The sequence below is a fragment of the Agrilus planipennis genome, unplaced genomic scaffold (genome assembly GCF_000699045.2).
Source record: "Agrilus planipennis isolate EAB-ADULT unplaced genomic scaffold, Apla_2.0 scaffold256, whole genome shotgun sequence".
NCBI classification, from domain to species: domain Eukaryota; kingdom Metazoa; phylum Arthropoda; class Insecta; order Coleoptera; family Buprestidae; genus Agrilus; species Agrilus planipennis.
The window spans coordinates 267,049-289,587 of record NW_020439045.1 but is presented as its reverse complement, the minus strand read 5'-3'; the positions used below and the strand labels follow the sequence as shown (position 1 = coordinate 289,587).

Genomic DNA, 22,539 nt, shown 5'->3' with positions numbered 1-22,539 from the left:
ATTTATGCCGACTTGAGTTGATCTTGGGACAATATAAGTGAAAGGTATATATTGTCCTGCTGTCGTGAAAAGTCCGCTGAAGACCACCAACAGTACTGGTATCGATTTTAAAATTGACAAATCCAGCATTGTTACCAGCACTCGTCTGCAAGAGTCTGGACAACAGGCACATGCATGATGTTTCGCGTAAAGATCTGCCGCGGTGGCAGTTCTGGTAACTGAGATATGGTAATCTATTGCAGATTTCTAAAATAAAAATCATAATTCCATCAGAAATTCCAGAAACGGGCATACAATTGCCGCATGTCTATTTACAAATTTATATAAATCTTTCCAACAACTTTTTAGCTTCATGACTTTTATTGCCTTTGAACTAAAGACGAAGTGAATTGAACAATTGTGCTATTTAAAGTATTTTCTTGTACGTAGGTACGCTTAGACTGCTCCCAGAGGGTTACTGACGCATTTACAGCCCTAAAGTTAACTTTAAACACACATTGGTGGTGTCCCTGAAGTTAGGTATAATTTTTTTTTATTATGGCAACCAAATTAATTCTTGTCAATAATTATGATAATAATAATAATAATTTCCTTTGTAAATAAGTAAGTTGTTAGTTGCTCAATAATTTAATATTTTTGTATAATACGCTTTCCATGATGGACCTTTAAATGGGTCTTATGCTATAAATACATATGTATATAGGTACTATTTTTGTATCCAGCTATAACATTTTTATATATAATAACAATGATAATGTTATCTGAATAAACGCTGTTATATTTGTGTTTTTTAATTATTATTTAAGTTGTTATGTATTTGCTTTTTGTTATTATATACAGAAACAATCACTGGCTCTTCAATATCCGAGGGGTAAGTAGTGGTATTCCATACAACAGGCTGAATTTTTGTGTGTTCTTTGCGTAATTGTAGACGTTTCGCCATGTTTTAGTGTTTTCTGCATCATGGCCAGAGGTGTCAGTATTTCTTATAGGCCGCTAGTACAATTGGCCACTTGTAGTCGCTACATGAAGCAGCCACAAGCTTCGTTGGCAGCATGCCTTAGTGCTTTTCACATCGTGGTCAACGGCGTCAGTGCTTCTTATAGGCCGTCAGTTCAATTGACTACTTGTAGTCGCTCCCCGAAGCACCCACACGTTTCGTTAGGAGCCATGCTTCAGTGCTTTCTGCATCATTACTAGCGGCGTCAATATTTCTTATAGGCCGCTAGTACAATTAGCCACTTGTAATCGCTACCGGAAGCAGCCAGAAACTTCGTTGGCAGCTTGCCTTAGTGCTTTTTACATCATGGCCAGCGGTGTCAGTATTTCTTATAGGCCGTTAATACAATTAGCCACTTGTAGTCGCTACCGGAAGCAGCCACACGCTTCGTTAGCTGCCATACTTAAGTGCTTTCTGCATCATTACAATTTTAATTATCACATTGGTTTCGTCTTTTTGACTGATAAGCCACCAGTGCCTTTCAGTAGAGAATAGTAGCGACTACGCGTGGTGACGATGTCGACATAGACCACTCGTGACCGCTTCTCGTGGAACTACATGTGACCGAGTGTGCATATTTATTATCACTTTTTATAAACAGAAGATACTTGAACAGTTTTTCCTTTTTTTATATTGGTTCTTCGTGCTATAGGAGTGTGTATGGATATTAAAAATAAAAAATAGAAAATAAATGAAAGTACAATGTTATCTTCTTTGTTTGAAATTGTCAATGTTAAAGACATAGAGTTATCGTATTTGCTACATTAAGATTTTCCTGTGAGAGATTTATTCAAAATTAAATGGGAGATATTATTACCTCTATAATAAAATTACATTATTGTCTATTAGTAAGTCAACTACACAATTAACAGATTTAATTCGCTATTTTAGAAACTCAACAGTTTGCGGATATTTCTTAGCGATCGGTTTGACTGGTATTAAAAGTATTCCACTTAGAACAATAACCCCTCCAGCAAAATAGAAACCATAATCGAAACTGCCAGTCATATCGACAAAAAATCCTGCCAAAGGTACACCGGCGAAACAACCAATTCCCAAGAACACCAAACATAATCCAAACGCACTGGTCAATCTTGACAATCCTATTAATTCCACTATTATCACTGATCTCAATGAAACCGGACCAGCTACAAAAAAATACTTTTTCAAGATTATTTAACTCAGTACTGCTGAACAATGACTACAGTGAATAAGGGAATCCATTAGTGATTGTTCGATTCTTTTAGCGATAGAATTAGAAGAGGAAGCTGAAGATACCCTGGGTGGATGGGTTGGAAATGAATAGGTACCAGAAGTACGATAGTTGGAGTACAGAGAGCGGTACAGAAATTAATAAGAAATGGGCGAGATAGGTTGGTGGGACACCTTCTCAGACATGAAAGGCTGGCAAAGACAATCTATCTGTTCAAGCATATAATCAATAGTACTTATTGTCAATACTTTTCGATTAACTTACCAATACAAAATCCAAAAATGGCACAGGTGAGTGACTGGTACCAGAAGGTATTAGAAACGGAACAAGATAACGTAGCGGCACCGGCGATCAGCAGCATTACTGCTGTTAGACAGCAAGGATCAATCGCTGGAATTGTCGATAATATTCCACTCGAAATTCTTCCTACACAATTTGCAATGCCCATGATTGAAATGAGCATTTTTGCATCCATGTCATTTATGCCGACTTGAGTTGATCTTGGGACAATATAAGTGAAAGGTATATATTGTCCTGCTGTCGTGAAAAGTCCGCTGAAGACCACCAACAGTACTGGTATCGATTTTAAAATTGACAAATCCAGCATTGTTACCAGCACTCGTCTGCAAGAGTCTGGACAACAGGCACATGCATGATGTTTCGCGTAAAGATCTGCCGCGGTGGCAGTTCTGGTAACTGAGATATGGTAATCTATTGCAGATTTCTAAAATAAAAATCATAATTCCATCAGAAATTCCAGAAACGGACATACAATTGCCGCATGTCTATTTACAAATTTATATAAATCTTTCCAACAACTTTTTAGCTTCATGACTTTTATTGCCTTTGAACTAAAGACGAAGTGAATTGAACAATTGTGCTATTTAAAGTATTTTCTTGTACGTAGGTACGCTTAGACTGCTCCCAGAGGGTTACTGACGCATTTACAGCCCTAAAGTTAACTTTAAACACACATTGGTGGTGTCCCTGAAGTTAGGTATAATTTTTTTTTATTATGGCAACCAAATTAATTCTTGTCAAATTAAAGATCATACACGGGTAAGGCGCCAGAAGAAATGCTCATTCAAATTGTACCTACATAATTAAAACATTGAGTCGGCTGTTAACTATGTTCCTCTCCGTACAACTGTAAACAATGACGGCCATTGTTTTAAGGAGATAGAAAGCTTGTAGGAAGAAGTTTTGTCACTGTGCATTTCAAGGACAACGCTCATAGTATTCTGAATTACCTCTACGTTGCATTTACAGTACGCGTCTTGTCAGCTGAATGTGTCTGACAAGGAATGCTTAAGATTCTTTAGAAATGAACCTAGAAGACGTACGTTAACAACCCCTGTAGACACTTTTTTGTAAAACAAGTAAAAATTAGTAACCTTTACTGATCCCAACCGCCTCAAATTTGGACGGGCTTAGCTAGTTATTTAAAAGAAAATGGCGCAATAAAAGGAAGTCCCTTTTATGCTAGCGAACGGTTAATTTAGAAATTCGAAAACGATTGTTAAAGGTACATGTTTGGAGCGCGGCGGTGTACGGGTGCAAATGTGGTGTTACAAGCGAATAATGAGGATACCGTGGATAGAGAGCTTCAGAAATGAAAAGGTATTAGAAAGAATAGGTGAACAGAGGACTCTATGGAAGTCAATAAGAAATAGGCGAGATAAGTTGGTAGGATACCTTCTAAGGCATGAAGGTCTAGTCAGAGACATATTAGAGGCAGCAATGGAAGTTAGGAGGGGTACAGGTAGACCTAGATTAGATTACTGTTCGCAAATAGTTAAGGATATGGGTTGTTCTAGTTTTAAATCGAGCGGCATGACCTGGAGGTTTAGACCATTGCTTAGCATTCGGGAGGACGCCGGTTCGATTCCGGGTCCGTCTGCCTTGGTCCAAGTTTTTCTGTGGTTTCCTTGAATCACTTACGTAAATGCTAGGTCAGTAATATTCTACAGATAATCTTTCATTCTCTTCTGTCTTCATTTCGTCCGTCTCAACTTTCTCACCCGAACCACCACCCACCCATTCCCACGATTCCTGAAAGCTCAAGAGGGCCTTCCACCCTACCTTCCGGCATAGTCCGGAGGGACTGCCCGCCCACCAGCATTACTGGCTGGTGGGAATGAAACACCCACAAGTTAAGTTAGTTTTCTAGTTTTAAGGCGATGCGAATATTAGCTGAAGACAGGAAGGAGTGGAGGTGCGTGTCCAACCAGTTATAGGACTGACGACCTTATGATGACTATGACTATGAAGATGTTATCATTTTTTACCTCATATACATTCCTTTGTGTTGCCAATTGAGATTTCTTATAGTCCGGAAGAATAGCCAACGAACCGGTATAAAAAGCGTCATCCCTGTAGAATGGTCTAGAAACGGGCTTCATTCTAACTTTCCTTCGACAACATAGTCTGCAACATGCAGCGCACTTGCTTATGTTCCTTTCACGGGACATTTGATGTACTCTACTGGAAAAGGCAAGTCTAGAAAAAAATCCAGAAGCAAATTCTCTGGAACTATCTGAAATAGTTCCGCTGTAAATCGTTTCAGATGATTCCTGTTTTAACGGAATAAAAGTCATGTTTTCTTTATTATACACTGCAGCATTCGTTGGAAACGAGGCGTTGTTGTATCTGGAGGGCATATTGCTAAGGTCAAATGTGACTCTTCTCTCAACGGTTGGTTCAATTCTGACCGGCTCCAGGGGTTTATAAACGAGGGCGAAAATCAGACATAAGCCGAAAAGTGCCCCAAACACCATGAAATGAATACTCCATTTGTAATCAGTAAGTATAAAGTTAATTATTACGGGAAATACAATCATCCCAACTGAAGAGCCTGTAACTGCTATTGACGTTGCCAGGGCTCTCCATTTCTCGAAGTAGAAACCCACGACAACAATCGATGGAACGTACAACAGGCCGGTGCCCACACCAGTAAGCGCACCATGCGTTAAGTAACATTGCCAAATTTCTATGGTTTGGGAAGTGAGAAGATATCCCGCACATCCTATCAGCGATCCTACAACAGCAGCAGTTCGGAAACCATAACGGTTGGTTAGAGCACTTGCAAATGGCCCTGAAAAATTTATTTACAATTATTACAACTGTAGTGATAGATGTGCAAGGGCAAAAGATTAGTACGCTTAGATTTGCAGATGATATAGCAGTATTAGCATCTAGGAAGGAGGACCTAGAGATAGCTTTAAATTAAATGGAAACGGTATTGACAGATCAGTACTGTATAAAAATATATAAATAAAAGTAAAACTAAAATACTAGTATGCAAGGGAAGAAAAAGTAGGGAAAGAGCGAATATAAAGATAGGAGACGAAAAATTAGAAGCAGTGGCTGATTTTAGATACCTAGGAAGTCAGATAAGTCAGAATGGAAGGAGTAGTAGGGATATAAAGCAGAAGATAGCGCAGGGTCGTGTCACGTTTAATAAAAAGAAGTCACTTCTATGCTCGCGAACGGTTAATTTAGAAATTCGAAATAGGTTGTTAAAGGTGCATGTTTGGAGCACGATATTGTACGGGTGCGAAACATGAACAGTGGACGCGGCGAAAAAGAAAAGATTAGAAGCTTTCGAAATGTGGTGTTATAGGCGGATTATGAGGATATCGTGGGTAGAAAAGGTTAGAAATGAAAAGGTATTAGAAAGAGTAGGAGAACAGAGGGCTCTATGGAAGTCAATAAAAAAATAGACGAGATAGGTTAGTAGAACACTTTCTCAGGCACGAAGGTCAAGTCAGAGGCAGAAACAGGAGTTAGGAGGAGTAGAGGTAAACCTAGATTAGATTACTGTTCGCAAATAGTTAAAGATATGGGTTGTTCCAGTTTTAGGGAAATCCGAAGATTAGCTCAGGATAGGAAAGAGTGGAGGTACGTGTCCAACCAGTCTTAGGACTGACGAACTAAGTGAACTATTCTGTCCGGACGTTTTGTCAGCTACTGCGGCTGACATCATCTTCAAATGTAGATCTTTGGAGGAAAGAGAACGAAATCTTCACATGAAGAAGCTAAAGTATTAGCGAAACAAATGTAGTCAATGAACAAATGTATTTCTTGAAAATAGAGACATCAACTAAGAAGACAAGGGACTAGTGTATTAACACTCATCCATAAATTGTGGCTAATATTAACGCCTTAAATCCCTAACGGTTCCCCATTACAGTTTTGGTCATGCATTTTTTGTACTTACCGGCAAAGGAGTAGACTCCTGTCATAGCGGAGTTGATATTAGCTACAGAAGTTGGGTCGGATCGTAACGTTTTACTTATATCATCCAAATAGACGCCAAACATGAACACCAGTCCATCTGCTATCATGTTGCAAAAGAATGATGACACCATTACAACCCATCCCCATCCACCATCGGGCGGTATAGTTATTATTGTTTCTAGCGCTTCTTCTTCGCCATCAATTACCACGAATGCGCTTCTAATTCTTCCCGAAGTCATTTTAACTTTATGTCAAATAACAATCGGCTTGTCGATAATTAATTTTTTTAGTATAACGTCTTGTCTTGCGTATTTAGTTGTACTCTATCTCCAGTTTGTGAAAAGTATCCCTGTTTATTTATTTGTGATTCCAGCTTCCGTCATTAGAAATGATTTGATTAAATGTCAATATTTTTTAGTTGTTTTGAAAGGCGTAGGTTATAAATACTAATTCCGGAAGTCAATCAGAAAGGGCTACGAGTTCAGGTATTTGGCCATTTGCAGTTTGTTTGAAAAATTATGTCGTCTAATATTAGAACAACCAGTCGCACAAAAAATGAAACGATTCCGTTTGAAACGGTCATTGTGATACCCCCTGATGGTGGATGGGGTTGGGTGATAGTTGCCGCGGCATTTATATGCAATATGATTATCGACGGAAGCCTCTATACTTTTGGAATTTTTTTGGACGATATCGCTTCAACCTTTGATGTTCCAAAAACAAAGATAGCCGTGATAAGTTCAGTATTATCAGGATTCTATTACCTCTCAGGTATTAGTAAATTTATTTTTGGAAATATAAAAGGCAGAAATACAGTGAAAACTTGGTTACAACAACAACTTGGATATAACGCCAATTTTTAACAGTGCCACAAAACTATTCAAACCGACGTTGCGAATCCCGGCAACGAACTCGGATATAACGTCATATTTTTGTTGGTACAAATCCTTGAATCAAACGTATCAGTTTTCTCGTCAGTCGACAGTCATAAAAATGAAAAACTGCCAATTCTTTCCTTCCTTTGTAAACATTTATTGCATAGGTCTGCATATTTATAATCCATATGGGCAGCATAGTGAGTGCGAAATTGTTCAATTTACCTTCGCAAATTCGTACATCCTGCGAATAACAACACTCGCTTATTACGTCCTAGGTGACGTTATAACCAAGTTCTACCGTGTTTTTAGAAGGCTGTAGCATTTGAATAACGATGGTAGTCCATGAAAGGTTCATTACTCCTATAATGATAAATGTTGAATCTCCAAGAACAATAATAAGTTCTCCAATATATTTGTTGTAATTTTTTTAAGGTCCTTTTGTATGCGCTTTAACAAATACAATTGGGTTCAGATTTGTTGGTATGGCAGGTGGTTTCGGTGCAGCCTTAGCTATTTTTATCACTTCACAATGGACGGTCCTTTGGCCGGTATTTGTTACGCATGGTTTTTGTTGTGGTATTGCTTTCGGTATGGTTTATGTGCCCTCCGTTCTCGTAATTGGTTTTTATTTCGAAAGATGGAGAGCTCTGGCAACCTCACTGGCCTCAACAGGGTCTTCCGTTGGTATCATAGCTTTTCCGGCTGTTATCAAAATTGCCTTGGACGGTTTCACGTGGAGGTTTCAATTTTGTTGTCTGGCAGGAATGTTTATCGTTGTGGGATTGTGTGCTTTGACCTACAAACCATTAAAGTCGATCAAACTAGAGCCTCCTGACAATATCTTACCCACCATCGAATCACGCGGAACCGCACAAGAAGGGGAAGGAATGTCATTGACTTCTAAATTCTCAAGGTACCCACATATAAATGAGTGAGTTTGGAGATTTGTATTTTTTAACGATTAAGTCCTTTAAACTTGAAGGTTGACCAGCTACCACAATAAAGCTTACCCGACAGCTGCTGATTTTTACCGGGAATCAAATGTTTTGAAGGAACTGTCCCAGGAAACTATAGGTGGATCTACATCGATTTTGAATTCGAATGCGGTGGTGTCTCGTTCAAGTCTTTGCAGCAGATTGACCAAGACATCTCGAGGTCCCTTTAACTGTCTTCAGCCGGTGGCCGAAGAAGACGAGAAAGCGGGTTGTTGTCCGTGCATCCAAAGGTGCAATTGCAGCCGATGCATTTGCTACAAAAGGAGAAAAGAACCCATTGCAAGACCGATGTATCGAGATGATATATTTTACGGGGCATCTCTTAACAAACTACCGCAGTATACCAGCGCAACGAGGGGACCCTCCAGTGTAGCTTCACAATCGACTGTAAGCATAGCGATTATGGTTCATTACAAGAACTTCTTGTTTAGAAAATAGTGGCAAAATTTTAGTCCGCTTCGTGGATATAATTTTTCTGGTCTTTCGCTTAAAAGTAGACTTTGAAGAAACAAATTTATAATTGATTATTTACTTTTTTTGCAGAGAGTTATTGACTACCATCTTTCAGTAACAAGGGTGGCTGCTCAAAGGGATGTACGCGAAAAGTATTCTTGCTGTCCATATCCGGTTAAGAGGACACTGGTTACCATGTTGGACGTGAGCATTTTGAAATCTAGGTCGTTCCTTTTCTTGGCCATAAGTGGATTTTTTACCACATTGGGAGTCTATGTACCATTTGTGTACATTGTGGAACGTGCCCAACAGAAAGGAATTAATTCTAAAAACGCTTATTTTCTTCTATCGGTGATGGGCATGGCGAATGCTGTAGGTAGAATTGTCATTGGGGTTATGGCGTCTCTTCCACATTTTAATGCGCTTTTGGTCTCTTTTTTGATGGTATTTTCTGGTGGAATTGCAACTTTGGTATCTTCGGTTTGGCACGTTTACGAATGGCAGATTGGATTTGCTTGCGTTTATGGTTCATCCATAGGTGAGTGAAGCAAGACAGAATATTAGTATGGTAACATTGTGAGATTACTTTTTGAGAATCTCTCCAAAGCTAGGAAAGGTAGTTTGAGCTGTTCAGTTAGAAAATCTTATGAGGAAATCAAAATAATTTCTATATTTTAATGGAAAAACTATTTGGATTAGGGACTGCCCAGTAGGATTTAGTTGGGTGGGGATCAGATTACAGTTGAAAAATATTAAGGATAAAATTAAAAATGGGAAAGGTTCACCACAGAAATCAAAGGAATAATAATTGTCTAGCCAATATTTATTAAAAATGTGAATCCATGTGCAGTTTATTTCCATTCATGTGGAAAAAGCCTGTAGTACATCATCGTCGAAGGGGTGGAAACAACCAGATACATTTTTTGAAATCTTTTCTGAGTTTTGACTACCGCTATTATAAACAAATTAGAATTAAAGATTTTCATAAAGAACATCATTATCAATTTTCATGGTGATATACTGTCACGTACTTGCTATCAAAATTGTTGGTATTGTTCGTTTCAGCATGTTTATCAGCAATGAGAACAGTTGTTATCGTCGATCTTGTTAAGCTCGAAAACTTGACTACTGCCCTAGGCGTCACGCTGGTGTTTCAAGGAATTGCCGCCATAATTTCAATGCCTACTGTTGCGGTCATCATCAGCGCCATGGACGACGATTACGATGCTGCTTTTTATTTTGGTGGAAGCGTCGTCACGCTTGGGGCCATATTTCTCATTCCAATTCAACTTATGCATTATAAAGGGAGAAGGAACGTAGTCTAAATAAAAATATATTTATACTAGTTGGTATCTTTTTTATGTATATATTTTTGTTAATAAGAAACGAGGAAAACAAAAATACATTTACAAAGTGATTTTTTATTTGAAATTTCGACTTCCAACTCGAAATTTCGACTTGCAACTCGTAATTTCGAGAGAGCATTGAGGGTTGTGAATTTGTGAGAGTGATGAATGAAAAATAAGTGAAAAATGGAAGGAGCAATAACAAAATTGACAAATGCTTTCCAAAGTTAAGTATTTACCTTTATTTCTCTTCACTCGGTATAGCATTATCTTTGCTCAGGGGCGGTTGTGCGAAGGCGCATGGTCCACCTACTAGCTATTGATCAAGTCCTGTGAAGTTGCACACTACATGGTGGAAGTTGGTCATCGATTACCTGGTGTAGTTTGTGATATAATTTGAGAAAAAGAAATGGATGATTATGATTACCGTGACACAAACGTGCCAGTTCAACCCGTTGTACCAGGGCTCAGGCCCATGGTCGATCCCGAAGCTGAAGGAGAAGTGGATCCGACCAGGTATATCTGATTACCTATGACTTAATAAATGTAGTAAATAAGCCTGACCTTTCGCGAAAGTTTATTTAAAGCTTTTGTATAATTAACTCAAAGATCTTGAAAAAATTTGGGTTTCCTGGTACTTGAAATAAACGAAAAATATTGAATGGTTTATTACGTAAACAAACTAGTAAATATTGAAATATAAATCATTTGCTATTTGTACTTAGTATTTTTAGAATTCTTAAAAATACATCAAGTTCCAAAAATATCCACTTTGGGGTAATTTCTGAAAGCAGACCGTACATAGTACCTAGGTTGACCCACTTTTGGGCTGATGGACGCACAATATTTAAATTAAAGTTATAAAATTTTCACACTAGGTTCAGGAAATAAAAGCATTCCTATTTATGAGTTATAAGAAACTAAGTTTCCGTCATTAAGAGAGTAAGGACGATTTCTTGTTACGTATATAAACTGTAAGTCCTTGAAAATATTTAAGGATGAAATATAGCGAGGCACTTAAATACTTGTGCTAAAGGTTTGGATTTATCTTCAGTAATAAAGGCTAGAAAGTCGTTTCAACTTTCGTTAAAGTTAATAGCGGTTCGCAGTAAAAACTGCTCTTGGTTCTCGTTATAATACCTACTATGTGTATGAAATATACGACACAATTAATAATAATTGTAAAGTAAATTAAATTTCTGAATAAATTAAAGTAAAATTCGATATAATATATTTGTAATTAAGTTCTCTTGCTAAAATAATAAAATTTTGTATCCCTAGGACTAGGACACCTATTTATTAATAATTATGTATGTATTACGAAATTAATAATAAAATAATAAACCACCAATTATTGTTTTGCGTTCAGTAAAAACTAAATTTTTGCAAAGTTGTAGTATTTACCACAAAGATGGCGACATACAGAAGGAAACGGTTTAATTAATACGAAATAGGTACTACATACGTTAGAGAAATCAAAAATAGGAATAAGATAATGAATTGTGAAATAGTACTTTGTTCAGGTAGATATGAAATTTTCACGATTTGCTAAAATGAGGAAAAACCAATGTATTTACGTGATGGTGTTGTTGAATCGACCTGAAAATGATGTTTCGTGACACAGTATCTTTTTCAAGAGATAAAAATTTATCTTACACTTAAATTCCTTACTAATATAAACAACAAGTCCTTTGGAGGTGTGGTGAATTATTAAGTTGTGTTAATGTGATTATTTCTAAGGAAAATTTTAATTTGATGCCCTTGTGTATGCGGAATTTTGAAATTGAAGTTACATTTATGTTTAGCAAATACAGAAAGCAACCAAACTCGTTAAATTATGTAATGTGCCTTCTTTGTAGATATCCTGAACCTAAAGACGCAACCCACAAAATCCGCGGCAAGTCAGACGTTTTGGAAGCAATCTTCGGTTCCGTGGACCAAGAACTTCTAGTCGTTAAGACATTTTACTTTTTCTTTTATTCGGCTTTTGGTTCGCTTTTTCCTCTTATGGGTGTCTATTTCAAACAAATGGGAATGAATGCCACCCAATGCGGTTTTCTGGTCGGTTGCAGACCATTCGTTGAATTTCTATCTGCACCATTTTGGGGTACTTTGGCTGACAGGTGGCGAAAAGGTAAATTGTTGTTGTTGGCATCTCTTTCTGCATGGATCTTGTTCACCGTCCCGTTGGGTTCAATCGTACCTGCAGCTACTAATTGTATAGAATATAAAAACAACACTCCTCGACTAAGTTCTTTGAAAGTGTCCAAACTCATTTCAAAGAGGTCTGTGGAATTTGAGCCATTAATAAGTTTAAGGGATGATGTCTATGATGCCCCTGCGTAAGTACCCTTTTTGGATTTATGAACTTAGCAACTGCCAGTCTTTATTACCATGAATTGCTTCAGTTGATGAACTTATTCTATAAATACATCCTTAGACTAACTCATAACCACCTCATCCTGTTTTATCTGTATCAACTTATATGAGAAACTTTCAAGTTTTCAGCAACTTTGCATGTATGTATTTATTTATTTATTTTTAGATTTACTCGAAATATTCGTTCGGAACCCCCTTTTGATAGAGCTGGACAATCCCCCATATCAGTATCTTACGCTGTTAATTACAAAGACAAAGACGCTGGCCTTGTTCAACCGATTATTTCATCCATCGTTTATCACATCGACGATATTCAGAAAACGTTCTTCCTTATGATGTTGCTTGTTATCATCGGGGAATTCTTTAGTGCACCTGCTATCACATTGGCAGATTCGGCCGTTATAACCCTTCTAGGTAAACTACAAACTCATTCCAAAATAAAATTCAAAAATGTTATGGAGGATTTCGATGTGCCCCTGCAACTTCTCTTTTCATTTTCAAGGCGAGGATGCTGATAGATATGGTCACCAAAGGATGTTTGGATCGTTGGGATGGGGTCTTGCCATGTTTTTTGTTGGTATAGCCCTGGATCATTCGACAGCATTCCCTAATCACCCCTGTGAACCGGAAAAGAAAGAGAAGAACTACACCATCTGTTTTGCTACGTTTTCTGTTCTAATGGGAGCTGCTCTCATATGTGCAACTCAGATCAATTTCAAGTACGAAGACATTCCCGAAGAACCCAAAGAAAAACCTGAACCTCAAATGACATACGAGGATAAAATGCAAGCCCAATTGGCAGAACAACTAAATTTACCTACGCTGGCAGAAAATACTGGGAGAATTGATTTACAACCTCCACCTGAAGATAAGGTAAGATACATAGATGGCGAAATCTTCTAAATTATGTAACAAGGTATGGTTCAATACGAATCCACGAATCAGTCGAAATAAATGGAGGAGTGACTTGGTTACACTTTTTCAGTAGACATAATCTAAGGAATAGAGATTGCTTTAGTTAATCTTGTTTTATATTTGTCTAAAATGGTTTAATTAATTCAACCCTCAAGTATTCTCTCAATTCACTTGAATTTCTTTGCTTTTAGAGCAAAATTTTTGCACAAACGACTCGAGAAATACCAGAATGGGTCGTCGTTCTTCAGCAATTTAAAAATATCAAATGTGCTTCCTTCCTGTTCATTGCTTGGTGGATGGGTTTTGGAATCGGCTTGATATTTACATTTCTCTTTTGGCATTTGCAAGACTTTGGTGGTTCGCCAACACTTTTTGGCGTTGCTTCGGTGATCAATCACGTTTCGGAAATATTTGCCTACTTTTTCAGCTTCAGACTTATTAGGCAAATAGGACATGTTAAAGTACTTTGTTTAGGACTAGTGGGAAACACTTTGAGATTTCTTTACATCTCCTGGCTGACTAACCCTTGGTGGGTTTTACCATTTGAGTTCATGCAAGTGAGTTGAAATTCTTAGCCCACTAGAACAACTATGGATGGAATTTCATTTTTTTATATTCATAGGGCATAACCCATGCTGCAGTTTGGGCTGCATGTTGCTCTTACATTGCTCACAATACACCTCAGCATATGCGTACTTCCGCCCAAGGCGTGCTCCAAGGCTTACATCATGGTTTAGGCAGAGGTTGTGGCGCAGTCATCGGGGGAATATTCGTCAACAGCTTCGGTTCCACCATTACATTCAGGGGATATGGAGTTCTTTGTTTGTTTGTGCTTGGAGGCTTCGTTTTCATCAACTTCTATCGCGTCGATCAAGGCTTCATAAGTGACTTGCCTCAAACTGAAGATCCTCGGCAAGTAGCTGAAGAAACGTCGCACCTTGCACCACATGGAGTGCCTAGTAACCCCATACCTCGAGCCTTGTCGAGTACGAAACTCAACGAGCTTTCCCAAGACGGGTATGGGACTACATATCAGACTGGCTATGGAGGTACTTTAGGTGTCCCCGGTGCCCCATCGAATCCGTTCGCTCAACCTGGAGGTGGCAGCATACAACAGTATTCCACCACGAATGTAAGTAGCAATAAGGCAAAAATCTCAGGACTTGTTTCGCTTACATTTTCTTCTATTTCTGTCTTTTAGGAAAAATTGGAAGGAGTGCCCTTCAAATGTAGATATACTCCGTCACCTTTTAGTACTTTACAGAAACAGCAGCCCTTGACAACTGCGTCTTCTAGTTATGATTGGTAAAGGATCGAGCAGGTTTAAAATCCTCTTTTTTAGTGTGCTTAAGTTTAATATGTTAACAAATATATAATTTCTTCACAAAAAACGACAGCAAATTATTACGATATGACGAAGATGTAAATAATGAATGAAGCTCGGTTTGATTGTTTTGTAATATAATAGTTTAAGATAGTTGAATTGCTAACATTTTTAATGAGACTTGAAGGTTTCTATTTTACTCATACAATTAACCTAACGGAAAATAATAATTTTTATTACAAATATAACATACTTGTATACTTAGAAACACATCGATAAACATTAAAATAGGCTTTGATAGAATATTTACGCCACTGCGCATGCTCTAGAATGACGTCAGAGCCGATGCCAGGCGTTCGACGATCACAGACGGTAAAAGGTCAAACGCCTAATTGTATTTGTGTCTCGTCACTTGATATAGCGTAAACCATAGGTATATAAGTATGATTATACATACATAGGTATATACTTTGGTACCTACAAATTACTTTACAATTAATTAACTAAAAGTATTACTAGTACTAGCCAACGCTTATAAATGGTAATTGTTTTGTTATAAAAACAATCCATAAAGATTTGTTTTACAAATCAAATGTCGTTAAAATTTTTCAAGTATCTAACTATTATCGAAGTATCACAAGTTAGAATAGGGCACACAATCACTCATACGTCTAAGTGTTATATGAAGGATTAAAATTAATTGTCTTGTTTAAGTTTATGAAAAACGCAATAAGTAGTTTTCGTTTATTTGTGTAGTTTATAACAACTTTTTTACATAGACTATTCAATTCAGAAATTTGTTATGCGTGTTTTAAATAACTAGGAAGAATTGCTTTATTTCCTGAGTTTAGGATGATTAAACGTTTAGTTTTGCACACCTCTGGGAAAAAACTGTTGTCTGCATTAGTAAAAATTAGCTTAATCTAAAATTATATCGTGTACACATAAATTACCAGATATAAGATTTGAATGATTATTGCAAATGTTTGTATACAGGGTGCACCGAAAATTTCCTAGCTGCTACTTCTATTAGGAATAATACTTCCTCACAAAGGTACCTACACAATGTTTATAATTTTAAGTAACTTAGGAATCGATACTTTCTCGATATTTTGCTGTGGGACAACCTGTATTTATCAAACACTTGTTGCATTATACAGTAAACTAGGCTTGCAATTTTTGTGGTTGATATTTTTATATGTAAAAGTAACAACACTTGGCATAATTTTGCTGCTCTTTATATACATTTCACCATATCAGACCATCTTCAGGAGTGTTACTGAAAAGCTGTGAAACCATTCCAAGTTTTTCTATTTTTGCATATATTTTTGTAGAGTTTCACTGACAATGAGTTAATGGCTTCGTTATTTAAAAGTATTAATGTTTATATTAATTTGCGACATTTGTTACGATATCATTTCTACATATGTATTATTAATAAAGTTGCATGAATAGGTGTTGTAAAGCATTTTATGTTTTATTAAAACACATTATTGCAGTCAAGCATTACTTTTTTAATAATATTTAGTATTTACGACTTTGGGTAAGTATTTTAAGCATGAATCTATTTATTTTTGGTAAAGGTCTAGATGACCCNAAGAGGAGGTCTCCCCCACCACTGTACCATAAAAAGTTCGTGGCGGTTTCACCCCCATAAAAAGTTATGGGGGTTGAAAGTTGATTATTTTGACAATTTTCATACACTATAATTCAAATAAAATTCAATAAAGTAACTATTTTCAAGCGTGTGGAGGTGGGGGATCGAAAGAGGATGGTCACTTGAACAAAACCCGATAACCTAACCTAACCTACCCTATTGATTAAGCTATTTAAATAAGGTTTTATATAACTTTCTCAATATTTTTATGTATTTTTCATTAGTTTTACCTTTGAATATTGTTTAACAATGACTATATAAATATAACTTTTTATGGGGGTGAGACGGCCACGAACTTTTTATGGTACAGTGGTGGGGGAGCCCCGCTCTTTTGATCCCATCATCTAGACCTTTACCTTATTTTTAAACATTTTGCTTGTCGATATGATTTTTTGTAATAAAAATTAATTTATGTGTAATAGTACCTACCTGTATTAGTGGACAACAACAACTATCCCACTATAGGTTCGTGTGAATTGTAGTAGAAGTTGAATTGACCTTTGTTTGTGATAGAAACAAGTGAATTCGTAATGGAACTCAAATACATATCTCAACAATACCAAAGCGTCTGTTATTATCAAATAGAGGAGAGAATATTTTAAGAATATTTAAATCGACGTTGTAGGTTCAATAGTAATAAAAGTATTTTGAACTAATTTTTTATTGTATTTATTTCTTCGCAAATTGATTCCTTTATGTACAACAACAACATCCCTAACAAAATCCAGTCTTATCCTACAATGTACATAGAGGTTTAATAGGAACACTAGAGATTTAGAAACTAAGAAAATTTTAGTAAAAAGACGAAACATAGCCAGAGATGTGGGGACCATCGCTCGGTTGGGGAAGAAAACCGGTGAGGGAGTAGGGGTGACTTTGTAGAACATGGGGTAAGTCATTGTACACATGAGCTGTGTATCGGTCGGAGAGGGGAGTGAGGACGAGGGAGGGGAGAGAAAGGTGACCTTGGCAATTTCCAAAGATTACTCCTTTGTAATATTATTAGTAAGTATAGATTGATTTTGAAATAATAATGGTAATAAATAAAGGTATATAGGTACTTACCATGAATGCTGTGTTCAATGACTGATTGGTTGTATAATTGAAAATTGGAAGAAGAATTTGTAACTGAATCAGTTATATTAGTGGTTCAAAATAAGTAAACGCATTTGTCGCATTTTATTATTTATTCATGATTATTTACAACAAAAATTCATTTTATTATAAAAATGCTTTAGTTTTGGAAACAATAGGCATGTATTGACTAGAAAATATTATACAGCCTGTCCCAATGGGTTTTTAGACAAGGAAGGAATCTTTACACTGTAGGTAGTCATTCATCTTTAATAGTCTCGTTATAGACAGATTATAACGGACTTACATCAAAGGTTAAACATATGATACGCGTTGTAGACCACATTAAAAAACTCATTTATTCTCAACTTACTGGTACTCCATTACGCCACTACAAACTTTCTATGAGGAAATTCCTAAGGACGAAAAATCCCCTCTAGCTAGTCACTCCTTGAGGTCGATTATTTTGCCTTATTATAATCCATACATTTCGAATAGGGACGAAACGGAATTGGAATGAATCTTTAATTCCTTCTGCAGAATTCGAAAATGGATAAATGTGTATGTTACAAATTAGGTAGATATCTCTGTTGTCACTACCAAATTGACTTTCTATAAAATCACAATTATACGTATAGATAATTACAGTCTACATTTTATATTCGGAATTATTTGGCAATTTGATTGTAATCTTTTTAATTTGGCAGCCATCATGTTCGCAATCGCAGCAATCTCTCTCGGTAATTCTCGGACCGGTCGAATTGACAATGAGCGAATTACGTTCCTCTAGAAATAGCGGATTGAGCAAAATTTCCAAAAGCTCCGATCCCGTTTGGCATGACAACGTTCTTTTTTCCGGTACATTCCTGGCTTCTTTGCAACTGAAACAACTTTCCCTCCAACTTTTCAAAGAACTCTTTTCCGATATGGCGGACGAAACTCTACAACCAATATGGCACCGGATGTTCTTACTCGTGGTAAAAAAGGCCCTGTTGTTCTTTTCCGGCCTGAAAATGATGATATACAGTTTCGGAGCAAAAAGGAACGTCCACGCAACTATCGAACTCAAAACAATACTCAAACAGTGAGTGATCACTTTGGCCTGACTTCCAAAATAGAGGGCTATGAACGAGAGCCATATCACGCAGGTGGTGTACATGGCAAACCCGATAAATTTTGCTTCGTTGAAATTCTCTGGCACGTTCCTGGTCTTTACGGCGTAACAGGTGCACATGAAAATGAGGAAGAAGTCGAAAATTAGAGGACCAAGAACTCCCAATCTTCCTGCACTGCATTCCAGAATCTTTTGATCGGGTTTGTAGCGGTATGTGGTCGTTGGCGATTCGTACAAAAGAATGGCACCACATACCATGGCCTCTATCATTATAAGTATTACGGTAATGATGACCTGGGCAGTAGCTGACATGAAGAGCGGTTTTCTAGTGGGAATTTTCTTTTTAGATCCCGCCAAAATTCTCGAAATCCTGTTAGTTTTGGTCAACAGGGCTGAATATATCATGCCAAAACTAACACCAGGTACGAAAATTCCAAGGCTGCATGTTACTTGTGATGGTTTTGCGAGTATCGGGAGGATTGCAAGGTAACTTATAATCATTCCGACCAAAATAATATACGACAGCTCTTTGGTGGATGATTTAACCACCGGGGTGTCCCTGTATTTTATGAAAATTGAGAGGGTGGCTGTTGTTAGGATCAACCCCCAACTGGCCATGAACAATGATACTATACCCTCCATATCATACCATGTTACAAATGTCTCCAGCAATTCGATGCATCCTTCAAATACAAGAATAAAAATAATATCATGCCAAAAAGTTTCAATTAAAACAATAATTAATTATCACAATATAATCTAATACCTATAAATATTCAGAGTATAGGGTAAGTTAAATTCTTTATTATTTATTTTTTCTTTCAAAGAGGTTTATTAGCTGCAAGAATATATGCCATCTATGAGACGAATCCTGGTCTAAGGAGAGTTAGTGACATTATTGATATTTACTGTTGACTTATTGGATTTTCCAGTTTTCAAATAGTGAAAACTCGTACCCATGTGAAGGAAATTTTGAATTTTTGTTTTATGTAGTCGTAAAATGTACTCTTACATGTTATTATAAGTCTGTGACCAGACTTTGTAAATGTTTTAAAAACTTATTAGAACAACAACTACCTACTCAAAATTCAGTTGCTGTTGAAGAACACAAACTGATATCGAACTAATAAATATTCTACTACGAAAACAGAATTAGATACGAAACTGTTTGTCCTTACTTTTCTGTAAAGGATCGGCCTTGGAACCTTGAGGACAGAGTTCGCAAGTTTCTTTTTCAGTTACAATTTCATTTGGGGAACATTCCTGGCATACCCAACAACACTTTTTGTCCTTCCCACTTTGTTGTGCTCGCTGTTTTCAAAAGAGAAACGGTTTGAAAGCAAATTAAGTAACACATTTTGTTTTGAAAATTATTCCACTTCAGTTACATGCAGCTTATTACGAAAAAAATACAATAATGACTATGTATGAACCATATTAAAACTTTTTCGAATTAGTTAAAAATTATAGTCCAAAAATTTCATACATTTTCGGTAACATATATATAAATATATTACACTAGTACATAAGCAACGACGTCGTTTGTGTTTTGTAGATTTTGAAAATGTTTTTGTCAAAATGGACATGTAACTGGTATTGGCAGACTACTTTGTACGATGAATATTTTTATATGTATTATTGAGTTTTGTAAATAAAAATTAATTCTAGTAAAGTAAGACACTTTTGGTGGATTACCTTGGCATGTCCTAAAGGACATGGATCAGAACAAACCGATTTTACTGTTTGATTGTATGGTCCAAATTGAAATTCTCCTATCCATGTCAGGGTACCATTGTACCATTCACCAACCGGTACATAGTCGTATTTTCCATCTTTTGTTTTTTGAAAATTTAATATGTCGTACTTAGCCGGAGGGTCACCATTTTCGTCAAATTCCACGTGCGTGTCTTTGTATGTAAATGACACATTTGTAAGGTAGTTCTGAAAATTGTAACACTGAAAATGAACCACCAAAAATTATATGTAAAGCAGTCTACGTAAAAAAGTAGGTACTAGTTCTTTTACACATCTGTATTAGGTTTATTCTACGCCGTTTTTATGTTTCTGTACGAAAATTTCTTTGTTTTTTAAGCCTGTTCAATATATTATGAGCTTGATTAAGTATTGATTCCTGTAGATGGCATTAACGATGCTGACTGCACTTCTTCAGCAAGCGTTATAGAAAGGTAGCTGTAACTTGGTCGGTTTTCTTAATTAACTCTCTACGGCGTGCTGATGGGATCGAAAGAGGTTTACGTCTGATTGTTTCAGTAGATTCAGTTTGACAAATAGATATCTTTAATTGTAAAAGGACCTAGTCAAGCATAAAGCCAAACTAAAAATTTTCACTTCAAACATTTTGTCACAAACGCCATTTAATCTATTAAATAATAGACAGATTTAAAAAAGGAACCTGTGGACAGTTCTGTTAATCCTGTTAATTTGCCCGATCAATCAACGGCCAAAGTGAGTATATTATTTTTTTGTATATGTATGTAATTTAAATCGCAAAGTGAAGTCCGTTCAACGTAATACACATCGGCAGAGACTAGACATAAAAGAGATTTTCCCAGTTAAACAAAAAAAAAATTACTGGAAATGTAAAGCTAAATTTCCTCTTTGGGGTTCATGTAAAAACACAAACGTGAAAAGTTTCTGTTAATGCAACATTTAACTGAGTAGCGATTCAAATTCGGCCTGAGAACATTTCGCAATTTAACCAAAATCATCCATTTGTTTTTCAAATTTTACTTCGGATATAATGCCACTATCAAAGAGTTAATATTACAGTTTGTAGTGCTAACGTCTATAAGGTAAAATCTGAAAAATTAATTAGTGAAATATACAACTGTTTTTAATTCATCATAGTATTCTTCCAAATCAATAACAGATTTCTTTCCCTTCTGATAAGAAATGTATAAAAACATTTCACTGAGACGTATGTGTGTCCTTGATAAGAATCCTTTTGGAATATCACTTTAACTAATTTCATAATCATAACATTATGAGCCTCGATCCATTCTTTTAGATAGATAATAATAAAAAAATATCCGAAAGATTATCTGCATTCTTGAACGTCCTACATTGTATCAAGTAGATAATAATAATAATAATGTATTACTGTTAAATAGCTGAAGTTCTCTTCAAATACTCTGTAACAACAACTTATTTGCGCAAACGTAAAATTACCCCCATGCTCAGTAGATTTAACAGCTTCAAAGATCCAAACAGTCGTAAGATATGAATCAGTTTCTCGTTGCTTGAAAGCGGTTGCTATCGTCTTCAGACACATTCTCACATTCTTAAAATATTAAGCCTCTATCGAGTGTGGATATTGTGTGTTAGATATTTTTTTATATGCTGTGTTTAAATATGTACTTATTACATAAAATTATTGCAAGGTTAGAATCGTTATCATACATAATTTTGTATTACTAACAGAACCAAAACCTTATCTAACAATATCATCCTGTCCATTCCCAAAAAAATGGATGCACAGGAATAGATTCTTTGATGTACAAACTCCCCATATGCAGCTGTCGTTGTAAAAGATACAATATTAGCAAATCCAAGAACACTGGAGTTTCTTATCAATTTCTTACATTTACTAATCCGTATTAGTGCAGTATTAATAATTTACCGATTTTTACTAATTTTGGCTTTTAATTGTACCGTCAGTTTGTCATATCACGTACCTTATATATTTGTTTATTGTTTTATTTCTACTACTGTTTTTATTTATTTATTTATGCAATAACTTAGTTATATTTAGTGATAATTTTCTATTAACATATACGTCTTTACTGATTCTTAAAAATTAGCTTTGAGATAGCTCAATAATATGGAAAATATAACTAATAAAAAAGTAAATGTAACAACAAAATCGTTTCAAACGGAGTTTAATCATTTAGGGATCTTCTGTTTTTGATATGAACATTAATTTAAACATTTT

General features: G+C 36.2%; 4 protein-coding genes across 5 annotated transcripts in view; 2 read left to right on the top strand and 2 right to left on the bottom strand.

Moving 5' to 3' along the window:
- Positions 1 to 571: 571 nt before the first annotated feature.
- Positions 572 to 6,769, bottom strand: LOC108741197 (monocarboxylate transporter 12-like). 2 transcript variants are annotated; one of them, XM_018475900.2, is made up of 4 exons: positions 6,433 to 6,769; positions 4,502 to 5,307; positions 2,478 to 2,937; positions 572 to 2,161 (listed from the first exon to the last, which is right to left on the bottom strand). In XM_018475900.2, the coding sequence occupies exons 1-4, from the start codon at positions 6,689 to 6,691 to the stop codon at positions 1,917 to 1,919; spliced, it is 1,770 nt and encodes a 589-aa protein (XP_018331402.1). In that variant the 5' UTR covers positions 6,692 to 6,769; the 3' UTR covers positions 572 to 1,916. The 2 variants fall into 2 exon arrangements, with proteins under 2 accessions (XP_018331402.1, XP_018331401.1); XM_018475899.2 differs by having other exon boundaries at positions 572 to 2,148.
- LOC108741196 (monocarboxylate transporter 3-like) lies at positions 6,692 to 10,162 on the top strand. Its single transcript, XM_018475898.1, has 5 exons — positions 6,692 to 7,223; positions 7,763 to 8,243; positions 8,313 to 8,712; positions 8,869 to 9,316; positions 9,844 to 10,162. The coding sequence occupies exons 1-5, from the start codon at positions 6,971 to 6,973 to the stop codon at positions 10,101 to 10,103; spliced, it is 1,842 nt and encodes a 613-aa protein (XP_018331400.1). The 5' UTR covers positions 6,692 to 6,970; the 3' UTR covers positions 10,104 to 10,162.
- Positions 10,163 to 10,449: 287 nt separating this feature from the next.
- On the top strand, positions 10,450 to 16,332 carry LOC108741203 (major facilitator superfamily domain-containing protein 6). The gene is made up of 7 exons (XM_018475907.2): positions 10,450 to 10,640; positions 11,984 to 12,466; positions 12,670 to 12,917; positions 13,006 to 13,376; positions 13,610 to 13,975; positions 14,041 to 14,550; positions 14,620 to 16,332. The coding sequence occupies exons 1-7, from the start codon at positions 10,534 to 10,536 to the stop codon at positions 14,725 to 14,727; spliced, it is 2,193 nt and encodes a 730-aa protein (XP_018331409.1). The 5' UTR covers positions 10,450 to 10,533; the 3' UTR covers positions 14,728 to 16,332.
- A 1,305-nt stretch (positions 16,333 to 17,637) lies between these two features.
- The window catches only part of LOC108741204 (metabotropic glutamate receptor 5-like), a 44,043-nt gene continuing 39,141 nt past the window's right edge, over positions 17,638 to 22,539 (bottom strand). Inside the window, exons 7-9 of the mRNA XM_018475908.1 lie at positions 20,283 to 20,528; positions 19,766 to 19,898; positions 17,638 to 19,270 (exon numbers count right to left, since the gene is read on the bottom strand). Coding sequence (XP_018331410.1) covers positions 18,123 to 19,270; positions 19,766 to 19,898; positions 20,283 to 20,528 — 1,527 coding nt within the window. The 3' untranslated portion in view covers positions 17,638 to 18,122. The remainder of the gene's footprint in view (positions 19,271 to 19,765; positions 19,899 to 20,282; positions 20,529 to 22,539) is intronic.

Coding starts and splice junctions, on each gene's coding strand:
- LOC108741197 (XM_018475899.2), bottom strand. CDS start 6,691: ATGACTTCGGGAAGAATTAGAAGCGCATTCGTGGTAATTGATGGCGAA. Junction 2,938..4,501: donor CACAAAGGAATGTATATGAG/GTAAAAAATGAT, acceptor TTTTTATTTTAG/AAATCTGCAATAGATTACCA. Junction 2,149..2,477: donor CATTTTTGGATTTTGTATTG/GTAAGTTAATCG, acceptor ATTTTTTTGTAG/CTGGTCCGGTTTCATTGAGA.
- LOC108741196 (XM_018475898.1), top strand. CDS start 6,971: ATGTCGTCTAATATTAGAACAACCAGTCGCACAAAAAATGAAACGATT. Junction 8,244..8,312: donor TTGACTTCTAAATTCTCAAG/GTACCCACATAT, acceptor TTAAACTTGAAG/GTTGACCAGCTACCACAATA. Junction 9,317..9,843: donor CGTTTATGGTTCATCCATAG/GTGAGTGAAGCA, acceptor TGTTCGTTTCAG/CATGTTTATCAGCAATGAGA.
- LOC108741203 (XM_018475907.2), top strand. CDS start 10,534: ATGGATGATTATGATTACCGTGACACAAACGTGCCAGTTCAACCCGTT. Junction 10,641..11,983: donor GGAGAAGTGGATCCGACCAG/GTATATCTGATT, acceptor CCTTCTTTGTAG/ATATCCTGAACCTAAAGACG. Junction 13,976..14,040: donor TACCATTTGAGTTCATGCAA/GTGAGTTGAAAT, acceptor TTATATTCATAG/GGCATAACCCATGCTGCAGT.